General features: G+C 38.9%; 1 protein-coding gene across 3 annotated transcripts in view; it reads right to left on the bottom strand.

Annotated features, from left to right (window-relative positions):
- LYRM4 (LYR motif containing 4) overlaps nucleotides 1-24,835 on the bottom strand; it is an 86,380-nt gene that overhangs the window by 28,690 nt on the left and 32,855 nt on the right. The window contains exon 3 of one of the 3 annotated variants that reach the window (XM_071452645.1): nucleotides 19,932-19,974. The exons of the other annotated variants lie outside the window; for them this stretch is intronic. Within the exon in view, the coding sequence (XP_071308746.1) occupies nucleotides 19,932-19,974 (43 nt within the window). The remainder of the gene's footprint in view (nucleotides 1-19,931; nucleotides 19,975-24,835) is intronic. 3 annotated transcript variants of the gene reach the window in all.

The following is a 24,835-nucleotide window of genomic DNA, read 5'->3' as shown; positions in this document are numbered from 1 at the left end:
AAGCCACTGATTTGCAAAAGCAACACAGTTGTTTTAACTGTGGGGAAGAAAGTTAATTCTTGTTTGAAGTTTGTACTCATTAGCAAACAGAAATCTAAACCCCCAGGATGATTTGAATGTATATAATTTTTTTCAAGGGCAACATAACTGTAGTAGAAAATTTCTTAATCCCAGAGGATTAACATACACATTTCTGAAGAATGAGAAACTGTTAACCAGTCTTGTTTTAAGAAAGTGCAGTTCTCAGCAGTGATACTGATGCTTTCCACAGTGGGTGTGTAAGTCATCCAGGGTAAGCCAGTGACAATACTTTTCAAAACAACATGAAAATGTTGTTAAGTTTGCCACCTGCTGAGATAAATGACAGTAAGTGAAAGAGATTACACAGTTTTCAGGTACAATCCCTTTGAAATTCAGATGCTCTTCTATCAATAAATTGCTTATTTAGAATTGCTAAGACTGAACCTGCAAGTGTTCTGGACCAATGCAAAAATTACTAAATTGAATTTCAGGTGCAGTCTGCCTTTAATACTGTAAACATCACTCTGAAACTCCTGAGAGTGCTCCAGAAAACCACCTACTCACATCTGCATCCATTAGAAACAGACTGAAAATTCACACCCAATCCAAGTAAGCCACTGACTGAAACTCAGGACCTCTCTACAGAGGCACTGACATACAATCTTTCCAGAAGCTCTTGTTTTTCTCAGCACACTCTTCATAAAACAAGAAACACACAAAGCATTCCTTCAAACTGGGCAAACCATGGCATTTCTGTCCTGGGAGGTACAAGGCACAGCATTAGCTCAGTCTATTTCTAGTTCCCAAGGCCTCATCACAGCCTTTGGCAGTGGAAACTGCCAGATACAATATATAAATGGAGCTGCAGCTGCATGGCCAAACTTCCACCATGCTCATCATGGGCAAAAATAACAGCAGTGCAGCTCAGCAGGAAAAGCACATGGGGACACAACATTTTATAGGACAAATAAGAGGTTAACGGTGGTTGTTTAGCCCTACTAAACTCTGAATTCATGGATCAAGATATTTGTTATTATAAAGGACGTACTTTTCAGGAAAAGCCTTGCTCTGCAGACTTAGTGGAGGAAATGGTGGAAGCTAGATGTTGTTCTTGCTGAATCCATTTGCTTTAGGTGGGATAAAATGTTGTTTAGGAGATAATATTTTTAATTTGTTTTTATGACTTTTTAATTAAATTTGAGACATTAAAGAATTTAAAAGCTGTTCTATCTTAGATTTTCTAGAAACACAGAGCCTGCTTCAGGCTCAAGACAAACTGGTTGCCTCAGTAAGCTCAAAAACATCCATGTATAGAAAAAATAAAATTGCTTGGAGAGACTGAATTCTCTTGGAAAGATTCAGATTTATAAGATTACCTATTCACATCTGTTTACCTCTCTGCCACTGAAGAACAAGAAAATACACCTATAAAACAAACAGAAACTACGAAATTGCACCAACAAAGGAAGGTTTTAAGACCAAGATAGAGACTTGTAAATAGTAGATGAATCAATAAAACCGTGGTTCTTCATGGAGAATAAAGATCAATAAATGACCCTGTAATAGTCTAGTGATGCCTGTAAAGGGTTCTGTAAACATTCCAGAACAAATGTGATTACACGGCTGGTTGGTGCTGTGGAACTTCGTTGTACACCATGCTAAAGCTGTGCTTTTTAAGCAGACAAAAAACGTTGAGAAACTTTTGCCTCATTTCTTGCAGTAATAAAAGAAAAGTTCAGCACCCATGATGAAACACTGGCTAATGACATCTAAAATCCAGTCTTGATCAAAGAATTGTACAGCCCAGTGCCCTTCTAAGCTTTGCAAAAAGTTTCAAAGGTTCACTTATTACAAAGTGCTGTATTTAAGCTGCCTGTGTGTTGCAATGTGTCATAGGTCATATTTTGATCTCCTGATTTACCATATAAAAACTTGTCATGTTTGTTTACTGCCAGCATGAAACCAACATTCTACACTTGTGATTACTCCCTAAAACTGATAAGGCTGAATTTTGGCAATGATGGACAGCAAATGACAGTCATGCTGCTGTTTGCTTACTGTGCTGAGCTGGCAGAAGGGAAACAGAAGCCACTGAGAGAATCTACATCTTTACTGTTGACAAATCCATTTTATGGCTGCACAAAAACACATCTGTACTTGGCATGTACTCCACTTAAAACAGAAGAATCGTTGTTTTAGTGGATATTACAGAAACTAACTCCCCAAGTGAATCTGATGCAGTAATAACAACCCTTTAACTGCTGTCTAATGATTTCTGCAGACATGAAATGGAATATTTTATTACTATTTCCAGCCATTTATGCTGCTTTTTCTTTCAGCTCAGGTTTGCCAAAACTGTAATGCAAGTCCCTATCCCTTATACCACCACACATTTCCTGGTATCAATACACCAATTAAACATTTCACTGGTGCCACAGGTAGGAGCTGCTGAACTCTCACATTGGCAGAAGCACAACTCAGTTGTGTATACAGCTAGAGCCTGCTAGTTATTAAGCCATCCTCCTATTCTATTTAAGGTTTCTCTTAACCTTAATAGAGGCAATCAAGAAGGAAGCTTGCCTGGAAGTTGTAACATGCTGGTACAACTAGAGAGGCCATTGCTAAGTCGTTGCTTGACCACACACTTTGTCACTAAGGACAAGTAAGTCAAGCACTGGCCCCAAGGTTTTACTTTGTACATGGACTGCACTTGCGAAGTGAATTTCTTCACTCCCCATACTTTGTTTCACAGTGTGGCCCAGCATCTTGGGGCACATGGGCTGGATTCTGCTCTAAGCTGCCTGGGAGACCTCCAGAACCATGCTGACTGTGCTCCAGCAGGAACTGAGCATCAGCCATCAAGACTAGCCAAGAGGTAGTGTACAGAAAAAAAACCAAAACACAAAGCATATACAATGCAGACACTGGGTTCTTGACACAAAGTATTTTGCTTTCCTGATATATTTGTAGAGGTCTGCTCAATGATTAATGCAGTCATTACTTCAACTTTTTCAGCTCCTGAGAAGGACTGCATCTTTTGGGGGTGGTGATGTGTGAGCCCATACCTATTTGGTGGTGCTGCTTGCACAGCTCCAGCAGTTCTTTCTCTAACCACCCTTATTCCTTGCTTATTACAGTGCATAATTTCATTGCCATGAAGTGAGAAGGTGAAACTCAGGACCTCTTTATCTTCCACAAGGAATCAGCTTTGTTGATCAAGATCACTGTTTTGGCTTTAAAAATTGAGACAGTATCACAAAGAGAAAGGGAGGAGCTGCTTATTTTGACACTGAAAATATATTAACCAAACAACAAAGTGAAGCAAACACATAAAAGTACCACAAAGCCCTCCAGAACAAATAGCAAATTTACATTTATAATATTTACTGTATTTGATTTATTTGCAGTAGAGACTACTTTAACTACTAGGATAAAAAGCAAGGGCACAATATGCAACCTGCAAACTCAGAACGAAAAGCAACAGTTCCAGCAGCAATGATTTCAAAAATATTTGCAAAACCTTGTAGAGGTTTCTCTTTGGAATCTTGCAGTTGAAATTTATTATTCTCTATTAATACGTAACCTCTTGTCCACTCTTGTTTAACTTAGTCATATGGTACTCTTTTCCCTCCCTTCCCTGCATTCCTCCTCAGTTGAGCTAAATGAATAGCACATAAAATAAGTAAGGGAAAACTTAGAAAGCAAACACCTTTATGCAGATAAGGAGGATTATCTGAAGTAGTGCACCCAGATTTATTTGCATACATCATTAGAGAAAGGCTGCTGCAAACTGACAAGTCAAAAGAAGGCTAATTCCCAGGTAGGAGCAATGGGATTTACAAACCATTCACTGAAGTAGAGAAGGATTATGCAGAAGGAAAAGACTCACATATGGAAAATAAAGTGATTTGTTCTTCCCTTTTATGCCGTTCCTTTTAAGAACGGCAGCTAGAACCAAAACTAATACATACATTACACACAGCTGAAGGGCAATTCTGTACAATGCAATCATCACACAGAAATGGTCTATTTCATTGCTTTGGTAGGGATGTATTTGTAAGCTGCAGTGGTGCTGAGCAAGCCTGCAGTTCTCACTATTCCCTGTGTAATAAGCGTATTTTTTTCCCCTGCCTTACAACAATCAGTTTCACCACACAACCTTTGTCAACTGAGGGCTTTCCCCAAAGTTAATTTACAAGTTGCTTTTTCACACAGCCAATTCCAAGAAGCATTTCCATCATGACACATGGCCTGAAAACCCTAAGTACACATGAAAGTGGAGTACAACTTCTAACCTTTCTGCTGATGTGCAGCACCCGACTGCAGCTCACTCCTAGTCTACCATGATGCAAAATGAAGAAGACTTATTTAAATGCAGTAGTTTTTATTTGCACTGCAGCGTGATGGGGATGTCCCTGCAGCTGGCTGATGCACCTCAGCCAAGGCAGAAACAACTTTCACCAGAAGGTTCTGTTTTATCAGACTTAGCTCAGCTGCTCTCCTTGGTCTACGCTCTTTCCAGCCCCATCTCTCTGTACAGCAACGAAGTTTGAATGTTGGTGCAGAGAGTTCTGTAACTAATTAAGCAAAAACTACCAAACAGGAAGTAAGGAACAATTATAGTAAGTGAAATGACGATGTTAGAGAAGGAAGAATGGGGAGGAAGGTATGTGCCAAAAGCAGGTAGACAATCGGGTTCAATAATTTTCAGTTATGTCAGGAAATCTATTAAACGACATGGTCAGAATTTGTAGGTTCATCAAACACTACTCCAGAAAATCAAGATAAAGACGTGCCTTATAGAATTTTTTATTCAATATGGAAAAGTGAGATTAAAGCAATACTTGTAGGTTCAAACAGACTGTGATCTATGTAACACTCAACTACTGGCTTGTAGGGGCAGGTTAAAAAGTAATTTCACACAGTATTCCAATGCCTATGCTAACATCATTGGCAAAGACATTTTGGTAGCACCTGGCACTAAATCAATTGAAACTGCTGATATATATTTAATATTCAACATCAACTCCTCTCAAGCTATGGTCCAGCTGAGACTGGTCAGCATGGGAGGAAAATCTGAGGGCTGCAAAAAAGTTCTGATGATTTAATATGTGGCTTCACTTACTTCAACTTAGCCCTGGCATAATTCTTACTCAGAAGCACTGGGGACCATTTCCCTGTTGTTATCTTTATATCTGAGAAGTCATGGCCCAGGATGTCCCCAGCCACCTGGTTTGGTTGAAGTTTCTCTCTGTAGCAGTTGAGCCCACCATGGGCTCCCCCTCTGCCATGAGCCCCTTGTAAGGGATTGTTCCTCTGGTCTGGAGGCTGCCTAGATGCCTTCATTGGGAAACCAACTCCATGTTGGAACTGCTCATACCAGCACTACTGCTCTTTGGATACCTTTGACTAAGCAAAATTGCATCTTTTAGAAGATGAGGGATGATATTTCATAGCCGTAAAAATCAGCTGCTTTTATTTGATGCCCATTTTACCCTGTTACTGGCTATGCCTATCACTCAAAAAAAGCAGTCATACCTCTTCCTGCAAATTCTCTTCCCCTTTCTGCTCCTGCTGACATCAAAAACTGTACAGCTTTTTGGTGAAGTGACTTGGAAAGTGGCCAAGCTATCCACCATCACTCTGGTACCTGCCTGGAAAAAACTGCTTCCTAGCCAGCCTGATTCCCTTTCCCAAGTACCACACCAATTACTTACCCATACATAAGGGACCAGGCAGCACTGTCATTTCCAGGGGCAGTGCCAACTTAAGGTTTTTCTTCAATGACAGACTGATGGTTGCAGTGTATACCCATTAAATTCTTCTTTGGTTTGAAACACATACAGTGGATTTTCTCCCTGAGCTGTTGAGTGACTTGGCTTCATCTGACATCACAGACTTCTCAGTGAGGTGCCTAATTAATATCCCTGAAGTGCTCAAGTTTGTGCTCAAGAGCCAACAAAATTCTTTGCAATACCCCAGTATCAAACACACCAAACAAGATCTCAATTTCAATTGTGTTCAAACTGCCCGAGAAAAAGAAGTGTGCCAAAGAAACAGTTTCCAGCTATTGAAAAAGCAATTAAAGCAAAAGATACAAGTACAAAATAAGTTACTTCTACTACACTTCTACTACACCAAAGATGCTTCTTAAAGAGAAGTTCAGCAGTTCCATACAAAGCATAACCAGCACGTTTTGCAAACCTCAGTAAAGAAATCAAAATTTGTGCCTGTGGTGACAGCTGTCTGTTTGACAGTGGCAGGGACCTTTTAATTTTCCAGTTTACTGGGTACTTCTTTTCATGAAGTGTATTTATTAGAACAGAAAGCACTATCTTCTGTGCCTGTCTTACCTGAGGAAAAGTACATGGAAAGCACTATTGTACCACATTAGATCCTTGCTGTGCATTTTTGTAGGGGTTTCTTCAGATTGCTACAGGCCATTAACCTTTCACTTCAGGTAAGTAATGAACAACGACTTTTCCAACAAAGGAAATCAGCTGTGTTACCAGTGGCAACTCCACTTTTTAATACATGCACCAACCCCTTGTGCATGCACTTGTTATTTATTCTTTTTTAAAAATCGATTCTGGTATGAAATAAGAAAGGTTCCCCTTGGCTTCACCTTGAGCTGATAATGAACAAACCCTCAGTGAAGCCTGCTCACAAGGAAGTCTTCCTTAATAGCACTGATTAAAAATAAAATGAAGTTTCATCCTAGGAAGCAAGATGTATTGCTTCCTGGTTTCTGCACCAGGGTATCCTGTAATTGGACTGGTCTAATTGGACACTTCAGCCAAACAATTTAATTTATTTTAAAAAAAGTGATTTCAATTTCCCTTGGTTTCTGAGAGACCTACTGACATTGACCAACACCAATATGCAGAACTGTGAAATCAACACAAGACCTTAACTACACAGGGGAAAAGCACACAAAAACCCTGGTGGAGTCTTTTTTTGTTTCACTTATATATCAAATCAACATACATCTTTCAAGCAGAGACACAAAACTGATTCTAAAGAACCTGCTCTGATTTTACATGTCTTGTACAATGGGAGGATGGGCAGAATAGGTACAACTACCACAGGTTGAAAACTGTCTCTGTAACACTGATGTGATTTTGTATCTATGTCAGATCAACTATAAAACAGGGTACAATTTTTTGCCTGATATCAGGGCATATAACTTAAAAAGGAGGTAGTAAAAGCTGACATATTCAGGACAGCAGCCTAGAAGAAAGAAAACATAATTAAAAAATAGGTTACTTCTTAGGCAGACACTAATTGGCAAAGACTGACATCTCTGTTTTTTCTTTCTACGTAATGTTAGTCAAACCCACATAAATAATACCAGGGAGTGAAAATCTTGAAAAACTGAGGGAATGCAGCAGCAATTATTTTTCCTTTCCCACCCTGCTTCGTTCTATCCATTATTTCAGCCTTTACCCTTGTGCCCTTAAGTCTTCTGTTCCTTTCATCATTTCTCCTATTAACAGGACTTCCTCCTCTCCAAAAGCAGCAGCTGTGAACTACTTCCTTTAACATCCCATTTCCAAAATGAACTTCCTCTATGAAGCAGGCACACACCAGTCTGTCTCAGCAGAATATGTAAGAGCCTTGGAGAGGTGCTGGAGAACAAAGGAGAGCAAGGGGAGACTCTGCCTTGAATCTTCTAATGCTGCCTCTCCCTTTGTACTTCCTGTATGGCAAAACCACTAAAAAGGATCCACCGAAAAACTGCATCCTACTACTTCCTTCCCTTAATTTCACATATTAGCATTCATAATTTGATTTTGTTTATGAATTTTAGGACAGATTTTATTTCATTTTAATAGGATGACAGCTTTTAATTTTCTACAAAATACTTGCAATATTTTTGCAGCAGCAATATATAGCTACAGAATGGCTCAATGTATTTTACTAAACTTCACTCACACTTCCTTAATATTCTGCAGGCAGAAACTCGAATTCAGCAAACTGCTGATGGGCTGCATTTCTGAATTCTGTATTGCCTCACTAGCTCAGTAAACTTAAAAAAAATCATAATTGGAAGCCCCAAGAGATCAGAGAGACCGCTATTCTAATCTGTTATGGAAGTCAGATTCAGGAGAGAATTCTGGTTCTAGCAGAATATAATTCACAAGACCAGAAAGTGCCTCTTTTCTTTCTCCCCCCCAATAGAATTAAATACAAATTTGCTAACATGTTAAAGCAATTTTAAAAATGCAAAACCAAAGCCACAAAAGATGACTTGACATTGATATGCTGAATTACACAGGGTTTACAGCACATTTTGTATTTTTAGACCTTCTGTTATATAAATATATTTTAGTTACAATCAATCTTGTCTGTATAAATGTGAAAGAAACAGTTCCCACAGTGAACCTCTGGATTCCACATTAATCATTGCTCTGAAAGACCCTTTAATTACAGCAAGAATTAAATATACCAGACTATTTCCCCCAAATTGTACTGCATTCTATGAAGGATTTTCTGCCATGTTCTGTCGTTGTATGAGACATTCCCATTCAGGGAAGCTCTGCCTGCAAAACAAGATACAAATACAGACTTCTGCTATCCATACTGTAGACTGGTACATTCTCTTCTCAACTCCATCAAAATGATTTGCAGGAGAAAATGATAGAAATGTGATAATGTTCAAATATTTGCACAAGAAAGAATTTTAAGGTTTCCTCCATTTTCCTTTTCCTGTATGTTCAATTCATTATCTTTCAACATGGCATGAAAATGCCAACTGGGCTACCCTTAGCTATGACTGAAGCTTGAACACATCACAGTTCCCCCAAAAAGCTTAATCAGAGAGTGATCCCAGACCTGTGGGAGCACTGATGCAAAGTTTAAATAACAGATGAAGGGAGATGCAGGCACAAAGGGTAAGCTTCACCAATACACTTTTAGTGGAATAACACTGCCGTGTCTTTTTAAGAAAAGAAATTGCTGTGCTTGAGAATTCTTTAAAAAGTACAGATAATTACTGACTACTGTCCCAATTAGTATGGGTACAATCCCATTAAATGAAGCTGTACTGGTTTCTCCCTTTACCTAAACAGACACTTCCAATCAATTTGTTGTCATGCAGAAAACACAACTGCATTAGGATGAGTTTTACCTTACCCACATTGTCCAGCAACTATCAAATTGAGTCTTTCTCTCAATGCTACTTCTCTGCCTAATACCTCAGTCCTCAGAGATGCCTTTGCAGACTGAAACATGAAGTAGTTATACAGCACTGATTGGCAGCGTGCTGTTAAATAAGCAGTTTCATTTGTTCACAGTGTTTTGGTTGGATTGCTCAGCTGTAATGATCCCCTTGATGTAACAATGTGGTTCTTAAAAATCACAATTCACTGCCACAGCAGTTCTGTGATGCCAACACAATGATGATTACTGGGAAGAATTTTCCATCAATTTACCATCAAAAATGATCACAGGTTTCACTGCAGGCAATCTAAAATGCCACACCAGATCTCTGAACTTGTTCCCAGTCAAATCTGAAGCATATTTTGCTTCACATTATAGCTCCATTATTGGGTGTTTTCTCAGATATCAATGGTTACTACAACTCTATTGCCAAAAGTAAAGTTGACTTAAAACAGCATGTATGTTTTAGTTTGGCTATGATGAATTCTGATTTTATTCATAATAATAAAAAAGAATGGGGTAAACCAGAAGGCTCCACTGGAAACTCCTGTTTACTTCTAGGCATACTCTACATAGCAGAACACCACTGTTACTACCTGTAGAGCAAAACTGAGAGCCAAACACAGTAGATGTAGCCCTAACAATCTGTGAAGTGAAACACAAAAGTTTTTGCAGTACCCCAAAACCAAATGCACACACAAACAATAACCAACTGCAAAAGATTAACATATTTTTGTGGAGAAACGGACCCTATTTCTGTAAGGGTCACTGGGCATATACGAGGTGGTAGCAGCAGGTAAGGCAACATCAATACCTGTGGTGTAATAACTATAGGTGTCTTGCACATCTATTAAAAACTTCACCAGCTACAGCTCAGTGTTGGCAGTGGTTTCGATGGATGCCTGATAACAGCAAGGAACAAGAGGCTGGTGAAGGAACCCACAGGTCTCCCCATTCTTCAAAGCATTTGCCACCCAAAAAGTGCTGCAACAGCCTGGGCATTGATAGGAATACCTGCCTGAGTGGATGTTACCTGTGTGACAGCACGGGAGACAATAAATACAAAAAAATTCTCTTTTATATGCATTATCACAAAGTCAGCAATAATTCGTCAGTATTCACAGAAAGAACTATATATAACCTGTGCTATCTGCCTTATTCTACATCAAAGCTTTTTGAAGAAGTAGCTAACCTTGTGTACTGGAACAAACAGTTATATATGAGGAACGATATTTTTCTTAATTCCAGACATGCAGAAATAGACTAAAAATGATCATTCGGGGAACTGCCTAATGTGAAGGAGGCACCCTTCAAACCCATTTTTAGAAAAGAAAAGCAGTGCTGCGATTACTTTCCTCTCATGGAATGACATATACTTTTCTTCACTTTGCCTTCTATGTATTTATTTTAGAAGACGACTTTTCATTCTCAGTTTAGCCTACAACTGCTTCCTAAGTGACAAACGATGTGCTACAGGGAAAGGAGCTTTATGTTAAGACCAAAATTCTCAGCCAGCTTTGCCCTTCCCTGCTGGGCTGTATTTACAGCCACACCTTACATTACTGAGCCTCGAGCAAGCACAAAGTGCTGATTCAGAGCTCCTCACCTGCAGTGAGACAGCCTGCTACACCCACGTTAAACAGGGGCAGGTGGCCATGTGAGATAGGGCAGGGTAGCAGCAAAACTCTGCTACAATTCTTGTTATGGCTTTGGCAGTTAACTTTTGCTTTAATTTAAAAGACAAGACATTAAAAAGTCAAAAGCTCTTCCCTTCCACACAAGAAAAGACATTCAAATCATTTGTAGTGTTCTCACTCACTTGAATCAACCATAATGCTCCAACATGTCCTACCCTAAATGAAATGTCATTTATACTACACACTTCATAACTGAGTTTTAACAATTATATAGCTTTATGGAAAATGTCAGCAAGGTTAAAAAGAAGGGATGAAATTCTGACACTCCTTCCTGAGCTGAACACTGGTAAAATGCTGCAACTTCCAGGGACACTGGACTTCCATTTCAACACCAAATTGTAAAGGAATGACTGATGATTCATGCTTCTTCATCAGTTTAAAAGATTCTGGAGCATGCATGGAGAATGCAAACAGGAGTTTTTGTGACGGAGTAAGTACAAGTGACAAAAAATGCTGTAAGTAAGTCCCTCTGGTAAAAAAGGCAACAACCACATGTACGCTCTGGAGGTAGGCATGGGAGTACAAGTGATACAGAAACAGATTTATTTTCTTAGTTGAGAGAACTATATGAAATAACTGGTAAATTCTCCTTTAAGAGACAACTTGTTTGAGGATGACTGAAATGTATGCTACAGGTTCTCTAATGAATAGAGGAATCATGGTGGGCTATGGACTTTTTAATGACTATTACATCTCTTTAAACATCAAATACTGATTAACAATCTTTCTCTTTTAATAACTTGCCATACATGCATTTGTGGTGAGCAGCCTGAGGAAGGAGCTTATGTGGAGGGGAGATCTGGGAACTTCCAGCAATCAGCATCTCTAGAAGTTTGCTAAATAAGGCATCACCCACAGACAGCCCTTCGAAGTGGTTTGATGCCTGGGATCTCTGGACAAGGAGCCAACACATCCTGTGCATGCTTGGGATATTCCCAGCAGCAGCCAGGTGACCTTGCCTTTTACAAGCAGCAGAGGAAAGACTCATGCTGAGTCCCAGGGAGGAAGGGAAGAAGTCACTGTACACCACAAGTCACAACACCAAAAGAGGAACACTTTTTGAGCATTGGCAGAGAAGCAAAACAAAAAAAAAAGAAAAAGGAGCAAACTGCTTCAGCAATTGAGCAGCGTCCAAACGTCAGATCCTCAGCAGGAGTGAGGAGGAGAGAATTGCTCCTCAACTACAAGAAATGGCTAAAACCAAATAAAAATGGAAATATCACAGGACAAAAATGAGAGCAGAATGACAACAGGAGCCCTCCTGCCCCTAAATCCCAACTCCAGCTTAGGGCATGTAAGAGGAATTGTGATGCCCATCACAGAGGTTTTATTTTGTATAAACTACGGTTATTTATTATTTTAGTTACCAACAGAACATTTCTGGGGAATATTTCCTATGGTTGACTGCACTTTTAATAGCGCATATAAAAGATAAAGTGCCAAGTTTGGCAATGACCAAACCAAACCTTTTATGTAAAAAATAGTTACGCAAAATGCCCGTTGCTCTGCTAACATTCTCCTACAAATATCCACATGCCACATACGACATACTGATGAAAAAGCCTCAAGCTTGGAATGAAATAACATTGATGGAAGAAGATATAAGATGGAAGAAATAGAAAAAGATGTCCTCTTGCTTTTTTTCCTTCACCACTTTGAATGTACACACTTTAGTCTTTCAGCTTTTTTTTAATATATTGTGCAGGGGATTGGAATCCTTTAAGTGTCTCTATGTGCATGTGAGGGTGTAAACACACGGTGAAATTTAGCAGCTACACAAACAAGTTGATAGGAATTTTTTTAAACTACTGAACTGTTCCTCAGCTTCTACTGTTTCCATTTGTCATTCCTAAAAGTTCAATAAATCCAATACCAAACCATTAAGCAATCCTGTATCTGTTTCAGTAAGCAACATTTGATTAATGATAAGAAGAATGACAAGGGGGGGGAGTATTACAAAGAAGACCCATGCAGTGCAATATATTTTCTTCATTGTACTGGGAAAAATATTGTTTTACTGAGAGCAGTACTGTCTGGCAATTGCAGACCTTGCAGTGGAAATTTGAGGATGCCATAACTGTATTTGTGACCTGCATGAAGGCTGCTCGGATCTGCTGTTTTTTATCTCCCCCCTGTGGTTAAGCAAGTTAGTAAGTCCACCTAAGAGAAGCGGCTTCCTTCCTCTCAAGAACATCTTCCAGTCAGCTGAAAAGGTCAGTGGTGGTCTATGAAAACTTGAAGACTAACAAAAAACCAAAAATTCATTCTGGGAGTAGAAAGCACAGGAAATGCTCAGTCTCAAAAGTAACTAGTTATTCCAAATGTTCCCATACAACCCCTAAATTTACCTTTTAACTCCCTTTCCAGCATACAAATGATGGAGTTGCAACTTGAAATAGTACCCATGTTTGACAGTTAATAAGTGGGTTTAGTCACCTCAGTACAGATTTACTAATAATTTATAGCCCAATTTGTCTTTGAAATAACTAATATTTCAAGCACCTGACATCAGGGGTATCTCAACTAGTATAAACTCATTGCAATTAATAGCCTCAAACCATTCAATTGCCATTTATCACTACTTCTCAAACAGCAGTGATTACAGTTACTTTCCATTTTTCTTTATTGAGTCCTGTAAATTACAGTAAATAAGCAGATAGCCTTCGCCCTTTTAGTTACATGTATGTTTAAATAGTTGTGAAAAACATATGGAAAAAGAGGAGGAAGCCCTTACTGTTATTTTAGCTATGCTCTAAATCTGTTATAAACATTAATGTGGCTGTAGGCCAGCTTAGACACCGTATAAAGGACTGTCCTCCACTTTCCTCTTTTCTTCAATCATTAAAGTTTACTCAATATTCATGAAAAACACTTTGTATACCTGGAAGCTAAAAGCTTCTCTTTATTCACACAAGTATTACACCTCTGGCTGTATCATAAATTACCTACATTGCCAGGACAACATACTTAGAAACTTATTTGGAGATCCAATCCTAGATACGAGAAAAAAATATTCGTTTTCAAGCCTAATAATTAATAAAAATGCTTTGCTGTTTATTTAAGTCATAAAATGTGCTCTTTATTTATGGTTGTTAAATATTACTAGGATGACTAGCAAATCTTTCAAAGTCAGTGAAAAATTTGAAATAGGGAATTTTTACTGATGCTTGTGCTTACTGCTCACACACATTGAATTTCCCAAGAGATATAAATGCAATTTGGTGATTGATCTTCCCAAAGAAAGGTCTAGCTGGAGGCAGTTGGCTTGAGCTGGGAAAAAGCAGTCACCAAACAGGCATCTTTCTCATTATGACAGGCAAGGGTGGCATTGAAGGTGATATTAAAACACTTTTCTTGCCTTGTCAAAGCTTCTCTGCAACTGGGATGAAACATGCACAGCTTTCCACAAACTGAAATTCAAGAGTACACCTTAACTTCTACCTCCACTGGGAAGAAAGGCAGAATTTTGTAGAAACAACTTGGGAATTACAACTTCTGCCTCTGGTTCAACCTTATGGATACACTACTTTTTTATGCCCACAACTTTATTTTTAATTTCTTATGGCAAGTGATGATTCTACAACAGCTAAGACTCTGGAGTGTTTCAGTCAAATTTCTGCTCTTACCCTGCAAAGGTTTACAGAAAAAATTATGATATTGGGATGTTGATTGAAATTCCAGTGTTTATCTCTTCTCAAAGCTGTATTTTCTCCCATGAAGTATGAGCAAGATTCTTCCTAGATCCAGTAGGGTATACAGTGGACACACATAAATTAAAACACCTTTTGTTTTAAAAGAGATTTAAAATACATGGGTCCTAAAAACTAATGCTAGAACAAATATGCCTAAAATCTGAAAGCTGCTATGGATAGACATCTATCCTAAATACTACTTATATGTCACTTCCTGCATGAAAAATAATCTGTAGCACATATACCACAGAGCAGTCACATGATTACTTTCAAGAGAGAAGAAATGAAACTACAGGTTTGACATACCATGATCAAATTAAACGCTGCTTTTCTGCTCTGCATCATTTACAGACATAGAATTTGCTTTTTAAACAATACTGGTATTTGGAAATTGTTTCTAGAACAATAAAACTATGTAATATTATTCCTGCTCCAGCTCCCTAGCTCCTTGTGTAGCTATACAATAATGTTATCCTTAGTTTGCCTCAGCGCTTGTTGTAAAGTTTCTTTGTTACTGGAGCACATGTATAGAATACAACCAAAGTCCACAAGATACTGCTGTTAAGAGCAGCTTTTAGTTGTGTAAGATAAATAAGTCACTTGTTGATATGGTAGTGGAAAAGGGTGTTGGCATTAGCAAACCAGGACAGCTTTGCAATGATTTCCAGCCTGTGCCACCCGGCCTTCCTGGCCTTCAGCCTTAAGAAAACCTGAGTTTGAACATCAGTGGTCAAACAGCACCAAAGCGAACAACCAGTGCTCTCAGTGCTCAGAAGCAGAGTAACAGCTGCCCTTGTGTTTGTCCTTTTGTGCCTCAGATACACACAGGACAGACTGACCCAGTTCTCAACCAGCTGTGTGTCCCACTGTACACTGTCCAGGGGCTTCCTGCCCACCACACCATGCATGGAATGTGCCATGCACGAACAGGAAGGTGGGTAAGTGGCTTTTTAATATTATATTGTGCTTCTCTCCTACATCAGTTTTACAACAGTGTGTAACTTAAAAGCTGTGCAATATAATAAAGAAAAATGCCACTTACTTTCCATAATTGGGTCTACAAGAATTCAGAGTCTCACTAGTATGATAAATATCAGGATGCCATAAGACACCAAAGAGTCAGTCTTTTGAGAATGAAGAATGTCATGTAACCTAAAACAAGATTACTGAGGTTTTGCTTCTCTAAAGGAAAAAACCAGACTATATTATTTTTTCTGTTAAGCCAATCATTTAGGCTTGCATTCCAATGAAACAGAAAGTGTTTCTGCCACTTTCTGTCACTCTACATACCATTTCTATATTCCTTCAAAACAGATCCACTAATTTTCAAAATGTTTTTTCAAAATGTGATTTCTCTGTTGATAAATAAAGATACCTCTAATACATACACCACTTCTTAAATCTATTTAAACCATGTTAGGGTCAGAAACTTGGAGGAATTTCATAGCCAGACACAGAAAATTACTACCAACAACCAAAATATTTTTTTCTAAAACTACAGAAAATTTGCTGCAGTTTTAAAACACTGTTTAAGTGTTCAATGAAGTTCAAATAATAAGAATGAAAAGCCCCTGGATTTAAAGAATGCTCCAGTCCTGCAGGTGTCTTGACACAGCATGATAAGTAAAATTAATGAGAACATGACTTATAAAGGGCAGTACAGATATAAACTCCCAAAAATCAAAACTACAAAAAAACCCACCCAAAACTCACAAACAACCCAGCTCTAGCAAAAGCACAAAACCCAGAAAAACTATCAAATTCCAGAAGAATTAATTGCAATGTGACATCAATAAAATTTAAACATCACATTTTATTTACTTTACAAAATATTACTTGCTCCTTACATACACACAGTACAAAGAGATATACTGACAAACTGATATATAAAATAACAGCAAACACTTTAAGATCCTCTTAGTGCAATGAAAACTAAATTGGTGGGAAAAAAGGTAGGTTCAATTTTCTGCAGAGGCATAATGTACTTTACTTGTACTCAATAATCAGGCTAGGCAGATACCTAATGCCCAATCACACATCCTTTGATAAGGAGTACAGAAATCTCTGGGACAGAACATTGTATGGAGGCAAAATTCAGGCCCCTTCTGACTGAGGTCAACTGAAAACCATCTTCACATGTGAGAGCAATTGGAGAATGAATAACATTTCCAGCCTGACACTATCTGTGCAGTGGTAATTGTAAGATTCTGTTCATTGTTCTAACAGTATGGTTTACAATGCTTTAATTTCCTTATTCACAGTATCTCAAATGAACTTTGAATCCAAATGACTGCAAACTCTCTAAAGCAAAGCTGAAAATCCAAAAGGCATTTCCTAACTGAAAAATAGATTCACGGCACCCCACACCAAAAAACATTTTCATATTAAGTGAGCAGTAAAACAACTTTGTTATATGTATGATTGAAGAATTATCTGTTTTAAAAAAGGGAGAATCCAAGACAACAAGTAAAGATAAAATGCAACAATGATGTTCTATGTGACTGAAGTATGTGGCAGAACCAGAATTAAGAGGTCATTTAAAAAAAATTCTTGTCTTGACTATCTCATAACCATTTCAAGTTTCTTGGACATCTGAAAAGAATAAGCATAAATATACACTGCTTTTCCACTCAGTTACAGGGCAAAGGGATTATACTATTTTACCCATGCTAAGTTTCATTAATGTTTCTTAAATGTTTTTTTTAATCTCAGGACAGACCTTTTTTCTGGTGTCATGTTCTTCTAGCCATGACATTGCTCTCCATGCATCCTCTTGTTTCACTAAATGGTGACTACCATTTAGTATAAGTTACTGCAAAAGTATCTATAGTTGATCTGAAGTTGTGTCACAGAAGCACTGCCCTTACATGTGGGTTTCAATCTTCCAAATGAAAAGACTGTGACAGCAAGTATTTGTACTATGAGTAAAAAAGCTCTCAAATTGTCTATTAAGAAGAATGTTAGAACAACACCTCCTTGTGCCTTCTAGTTAAGTGATCAAAGACAGCTTTGAAAGAAATGTGTTCCCATGAGAAAGGGCTCCGCAGCAAACACATAACTCCTTCTTACAACACTTTTGAAAATTCTGGGGAGAAGAATGCATGACATGCCTTAGCCATTTCTTTCTAAAAGATTTTTGACGAAAAGAAAGTTTGAGTTTAGCTAATGGTTAATGCAATCAAATACTAGCACTAATAATTCATAAAGATACCAAACCCACAAAATACTGAAAACAATCAAATCCCCCTAATACATGTTTTAGATAGAAAAGACATCTGAATCTTCCATAATATCCCTACAAAAATCATGACATCACTAAACACAGTAGGACTATTACATAGTTTGGACTAATGGTTCTAGGTCTCAAGGAAGCTGCAAGGTAGAACTGTCATGAGGCAGAATTTCCTTCATTCCTCTGGTATGGTCCCTGCAGGACCAAGAAGTTCATCACACAGGGAATCAAGAAAGGGCACTCCACGTGGAAAACACGATGTGGTACTGACATCCTCTTCATCCTTCCCACCTGTGCATGGTACAGGCCCTCAGCATCCCACGCCTGAGCCCTGGGATACAGAGACAATCACTGGCTCTAACTGTGGAGTAACAACTTGCTCCCTATTCCCTCCAGAGAAGTGCTGGAGAGAGCAGATGTGGGACCATGTGAGGAGTGCAGCCTTCTGCAGAGCAGGGAAGCAGGAAAACTGCTGAGGTGGAGAGAGCAGCCCCCTGAATCGTGTAGTCACTGCTCTGTACTTTTGGTATCATTCACTGTCACAGGCAGTTGGAATTGCTTTGCTGCCTGTCTTGTACCTCCTTCCAGTACATAACTGGAAGCTTCTAGCATTTTATTTCATTTAGTAACAAATGGTAGAAATAAGCCAAAATACATGTGTTGATACCTAACAGCACAAGAGGACAGTCTGCTAACAAGAACAGACTAAATAGTTCTAGAAACCACAAGCTGAGTGCATTTTTGTACTGGCTACGATAGCAAGGAAATGCTTAATTCTAAATATATAGCATCACAATCCAAACAAATCTTTGAAAAGTGGTATTTCCATTCCTGCCTCCCAAAATTGTCTGCTGCTTTCACAAGCAGATGAACAATAATGGGTTTTAAAACAGGCTAATACCTCCAAAGTCTGAATCACATCTAAAACTCACCTAAAAATGAAAAAAACATGTTTCTAAAAGTGGCCTAGTATATCAACACAGCACAGATTCTTATTAAGGGTATGATTTTTATCTTAATGGGATACTGCAAGCAGCATTTCATCATCATTTGGGTCACAGTCTTCTGAATGTGATAATAGAAAAAAAAGAAAACTAATGCAAGAAATGTCATGAGCTCCTTCTCCTCTTCTTGGGTTTTCTGGTACTTGTTATGTTACTTGATCCAAAACCAATACAAATGTGACCCAGAGACATAGACTGGCAGAACAGCCACTTGGATCAGAGCAGACATGGTTTTCAGGACTTACACTCCTGCCTCTTACAGAAATTTCTTTTGACCCTAAGTTACTCTTCTAGCTTTTTTTTTTTTAATTTAATACTTCTTATTTTAAAACATGGATTGAAGAAAAATAAGGTTCAAGATTAAGGTTTAAAATCATCTGGAGGCAGGTGAGTACATATATAGAGCACCTGAAAGAAAGGATAGCACAGCATCTGAGTAAAGACAGACTAATAGCCATTAAAGACAAGACAAGAATTGCAGGACCAACTCCAGTGGAGATAAAATCTCTGTATGCAGTCTTCATCATGAGGATTGAGTACACAAAAAATATGTGAATATTACAGCTTTATTTGCTTTTCACCTTCCACTGATCCCAGGACTAACAGTCATGCCATGAAACCAAACGTTTAAGTCCAGTGATGATGCAGGACTTGATAGCCTGCCTTATCTGTTCAAACCCCTAGCATCACCAGATCAGAAACACATGCAATTGGTTCTTTTAATATAGAAACATTTCCAGAACATACACTGCTTAAATGGACCTCAGTAACACAGAATTTCCATTTCCCCCCTCAATGTGATTTCTACCAACTGTCCTGCTTATCCAACACTATAAAAAAAAGACAAATAGAAATCTGAAATGCCCCTATTTTCACCCCAATCAAATGGCACTGAAAGACTCATTGTGTTGAATCATGATATGAAGTTGTCAGTTCTTTGAAAAATTTTACATGGGACTGGGAAGTATTTAATGGTTTTTACTACCAAAGTGTTCTGACAGTTGTGAATACCAGTCTTTAGAGACTGAGAGTAGTAAAAAAAGGAACATTTATAAATAATGTAATAATATCACAGGTTAAAATTCAAGACAAAATATCACAGTCAAATCTAATTAAGTCTTACCTTCTGAGCAAGGGAGATGAAACCACAATAAGAGACATTCTGCCTGGAAATTTTAAAAAAACCTGATTTAAAAAAATCCCAGATGTTTGCTTCAGTGATTTTTTTTTATCACTGAATTCATATCCCATGCTGGGATATCCTGCATCCCACACTGCGCATTTTGAGGTATGATTTTAATAATTGGGTAAAATTGGTATATGGAATTGGAATTTTTTGCAAGAGTGGCAGGATTTAAAAATGTTATATCTAGGCTAATAAGTGTTAAATACATCCCATTTGGCATCTGAAAGTGGACTGATTCAGAAATGTTATTGCAATTCATACAGCACTTCAGAAGTCCAGGGGTAATGGCAACTCATACATGTAAATTGCCAAGAACTGGCAAGGATGATAGGTTTTACTTTTGCTGCTTCATCAAAATCCTTCAAAGCAACTTATCACTTCTTCACAGTTGAGATCTACAGAAAAACTAAGGGAAAGTCTCTCTCAACCACAGGAGCTTTTATCTAAATAACTCAAGCCCAATTATAAATTTAGTAGAAAAAAATCATGTTACCCAAAGGGCTACTTGACTATTCACTCCTGTTGCTACATTTAAAACATGAAGTATAAATCAAACCTGGACTTTGGAAGACTTCATGTCCCTAGGACTAAAAGTCAAGTTTGCAAAACAAATTCCAGATCCTACCATCATAGACTCTGATGTTTTCAAAGCACTACCAATTACATTAGAAACTCTCACACACAAACGCTTCATTATTTAATTTACAAAGCAACAGTCTGATCATGTCTCACATTGATTCACAGCAGTGTTAACCTATCTCAGAAACTGCAAGCTCAAACCACAGCAGGCTTCAGAATCAAACTTTTGAAGTGTTTCAGGTCAGTGACATCATTCCATCTCAGGACCATTCTGCTTTCAAGTAGCTGTGCTGCATCTCTAGTGCTGGAAATTAGTTTCCTCTGGCAGCACCAGGTTATATAAACTAAAATGTGTATGTCCTGCATAAAAAGCAAGGGACACTTATTGATCAGGAATGATCTCCTGTCACATGCCTGCACGGTAGCTGGGAGAGATTCCCCACACTGCAGAAGTGATGGCTTTCCTCACTAGAGTTCATCAAACTTGCTGGCACAGTGGTATACATCCTACCAGCACCATATGATTCATGGCTGAGAGTAGACATCAAGAGGAGTTAAAAAAAACAGAAGAAACAATGAGCAGTAACCAAGCAGGTGAAATGTTATGGCTGAAGATCATAATCTGTTGTTTTAATTACTGAACCAGACTTAGCACAGGTATGCAGCACTAGGTAATATCAAAACTGTCCACATGTCCTGATCAATTCTGCTTGCCATGGAGTTTGAAGGTCGGCAGAATACAGCTGCACACATTTCAGAACTGGAACTACCTTTGTAAAACATCTTTTATTGCTCCTAATTTCCAATCAATCACATGTGGGCAAGAGGACATATCCCACTGAACATATGTTAGCTGACTACATGCATAAGCAGTGGAATATCCACGCTAGCAATTTTCTTCGCTACCAAGACCAGTTTCTTTAGCAGTAATGAACGCCACAGGCACTGGACAGTAAATGCCTGCATGTAGCCAGAGACACACACACATGTCTGTGCACGACACTTCAGGTAAGAAATTCTAGGACTCAGGGAAAGACAGTGAGGCAAGAAGATGATGGACCAGGAGGGTGGAGATGGGGAAATCTGAAGCCAGCTAAGGTGCTGGAAACCAAATAGGAATGGTTGGTCCAGACTGGGCCTTTGAAACAGCAAAGGCCTGAGCTATCAGTTTTGCTGAGGAACATTAACTTTTACTTTGTGCCCACAGTCAACAAAAGGGTATCTAGCCCCACACCTAAAAGACTGGCCCACCACGGCCCCTCATGTGAGCCAGCTGCAGAGCTCTAAGATACCTCTTCATTTGCTAAAAAAGGAGCAGCTATGATACACACAGCTGCACCACTACAGACAGAAAGCTGACATTTTAGACAGACTGTCTGATTTTGAAAAGAAGGATGTTGCATCAGGAAACCCATGCAGAATTGCCCTGAGTCTCTCACAGTCACATTTCAGGGATAACCATGATCACAGCATTTTGCTGGGCATTATTTACCTCCAACAGAGCAGTAACAGATCTACCAGTAGCACGCATAAATTTGCACTCATACAAGAAACAAACAGCACTCTTCTGAAAGCTGCAAAAGATGTGTAGGACCCAAACTACAACTGCCTCACTGCGGTGAGCTGCGATTTGTCATTTTTTTAAATAAAACACAGTACTGTGGGTATTCAGTGCTTCTCCCTATGTCTAAGAGAAACTCATTTAGCTGTACATCTATTCCACAATCCTAAAACCACTAAGCCAAAATGAACTAAGCATTGCATGTTTAGAACTACCAGTCTTTAAGAACTGAAGAGGCTGAATTTAAAGTATGTTGGGATGAAAATTAAGGAAAGGAAATACGAGCCTCCAACTATTCTGCAATAAGACAGGCTATAATTTTATTCCCTTTGTTGAAGAGGATCAGGAAAGCATCACTATAAAAATGTGTTACAATGAGAAGGAAATGGCATTTAAAACAGTTTCACTTCCTACTTAGGGCAGACCTGAGAGCAGGAGGAACAAGCATGGAGGAAGGAGAGTGCTTGAAGAAAAGAACAAAAGCACAGTAGCTGGTCCTTCTCTGCTATAACATTATCAGCCTGCTGAGAGCAATTACAATAGCACAGACAGCACTTGCTTTATTTTGACCTTACTGAATTAAATCTGAGGAAAAAAACTCTGGGATTCAGCAGGGAATTTATTAGAAAATTTTAATGCCAACTTAAATTTGATCCAAAGGCCTCAGTTATTAAAGGTCATATTCATTACTATACTGTGGGAAACCTTGGATCTCTCTGTTCCTATGTTCCACCCTTTCTCAATTTTGTTTTCTTTTGTAAGAGTAGGTCAGATTCTCCTCTCAGCTTCACAGCATTTCGTATTAGAGGTACAAGACTGCTATTTACATTTTAAAAAGCCTTAGCCAGCAAGTCAAATAAAGAACTTTTTTTTTTTTAAAAAAAAGGGCGAAAAGCAAAAAAGCAAAATCAAGCAGCACTGATGAAACTAATAAGCTATGTAGATGGATTTAACTGCCTTACATGGATATAAAAAAAGTGTGACCTGATCTAGACCAAATTATCTGCTGCTACTTCCAGATCAACTGTCCTCCTGTCAGGAAGCCAGGTATGAACTGACTACTGACTTGCACATAATAGCATAAGATATGTAGTGTTTTTAAATAATAAATTCTGAAGTGTAAACTGTTATAAACATTTGAAATTAGAAGTACCATCACTGAATTCTGATCAGCTGAGCTTCACTGCTCTAGTGGAAGGGGTCCCTGACCATGGCAGGGGGCTTGGATTGGAACGAGATGGTCTTTAAGGTCCTGCCAAACCCAAATCATTCTGTTATTCTAAGAAAAGGCTCATGGAGCCTTATTTGGAGCCATGTGGGTACTTGGTTACTGGGTACTTCTTAAGCCCCATCACTAATCTATCCAAGGCTTTCAGTTTTACAACAGGAGATGCATATGCCAAGGCCCTGTGAAAAATATAAAGTACACTGTGAAACTCCACAGTGCTCTTCAGCTTCCCCAAAGGAAGATTTGCAGCATGAAGTTACTCTCTTTTTAGCTGAAGATATAGGAAAGAATCACAGATGGCCTGTACTTTACCAAAAGACCGCAAGTTCTACTCTTACACTGTATTGATCTTACTCAAATATGAAACTGCAATAGAAGAAAAAGCTCATGTTCTTGAATCCTTAAATAATTTTGTAGCTTTCATTCTTGTGACTTCCAGAGTACCTTGAGCTCTCAAGCACCCATATTAGTCAGCATAAATGTGTGAACACAAGTCCAGATACTTGCTTTCAATCTGCTCAGCTACCCTTTGAACAAAAGAGTTCTCCTCTCTTTTCAGTCTATGAGAATATACATTATGGATACTAATTACACTTCTTACTTTCTCAGTAGCCCCAGTATACACTCAATGTAGGATGTTTGAGAAATGGAAGAAGGTTGAAACACAAGTTTCCTGTACCAGGCCCACTTATATTTGAAAACACATCCCACCTGATGACCTGGTAGCAACTATTTCAGTCTTCCTCCACAGTACCAGAAAACCTGACAACTGAACTAGTTTTACTTATACTTCAGGCTATGATGGCATTAAAGATGTTTGTAGAGAACAGTGAATAAAAATAATTTTTTTCTGAACTCAATTCATAGAAGATTTTATGTTCTTCATGCTAACAGCCTGTGGCAAGGTTTTGGTGGAGGAGAAACTACAGGAGCAGCTTCTTCAAGAAAGTGCCAGAAGCTTCCCACAGTGTCTGAGTGAGCCAGTGCCAGCTGGCTCCAAGAGAGACCTGCCACTGGTCAAGGTCAGCAGCAGTGGTAGCACCTCTGGGATGCTTAAGCAGGAGGAGAAAAAAAAGAAAACCTTCACAATTGCATCCAGGAGAGAGGAATGAGAGTATGTGAGATAAACAGCTCTGCAGACACCCAGTGGTCAGTGCAGAAGGAGGGACAGGAAGTGCTACAGGTGCCAGAGCCGAGACTCCCTCGCAGCCTGGGGTGCAGACCGTGGTATGCAGCTCTGCCCCTGCAGCCCAGGGAGGTCCATGGTGGAGCAGAGATCCTCCTGCAGCCTGTGGAGGACCCCACACTGGAGCAGGTGGATGCCTGAAGGAGGCTGGGACCCCATGGGAAGCAGGCTCCTGTCAGGACCTCTGGACTGGTGGAGAGGAGAAGGTTTGCTGGCAGGATTTGTGATCTTGTGAGGAACACAAGCTGGAGCAGTCTGTTCCTGATAGACTGCCCCCCATGGGAATG

Source organism: Agelaius tricolor, unplaced genomic scaffold (genome assembly GCF_023055355.1).
Source record: "Agelaius tricolor isolate 1412-34295 unplaced genomic scaffold, bAgeTri1.0.p SCAF_2, whole genome shotgun sequence".
Taxonomy (NCBI): Eukaryota; Metazoa; Chordata; class Aves; order Passeriformes; family Icteridae; genus Agelaius; species Agelaius tricolor.
This window is presented reverse-complemented; position numbering and strand designations above follow the sequence as displayed.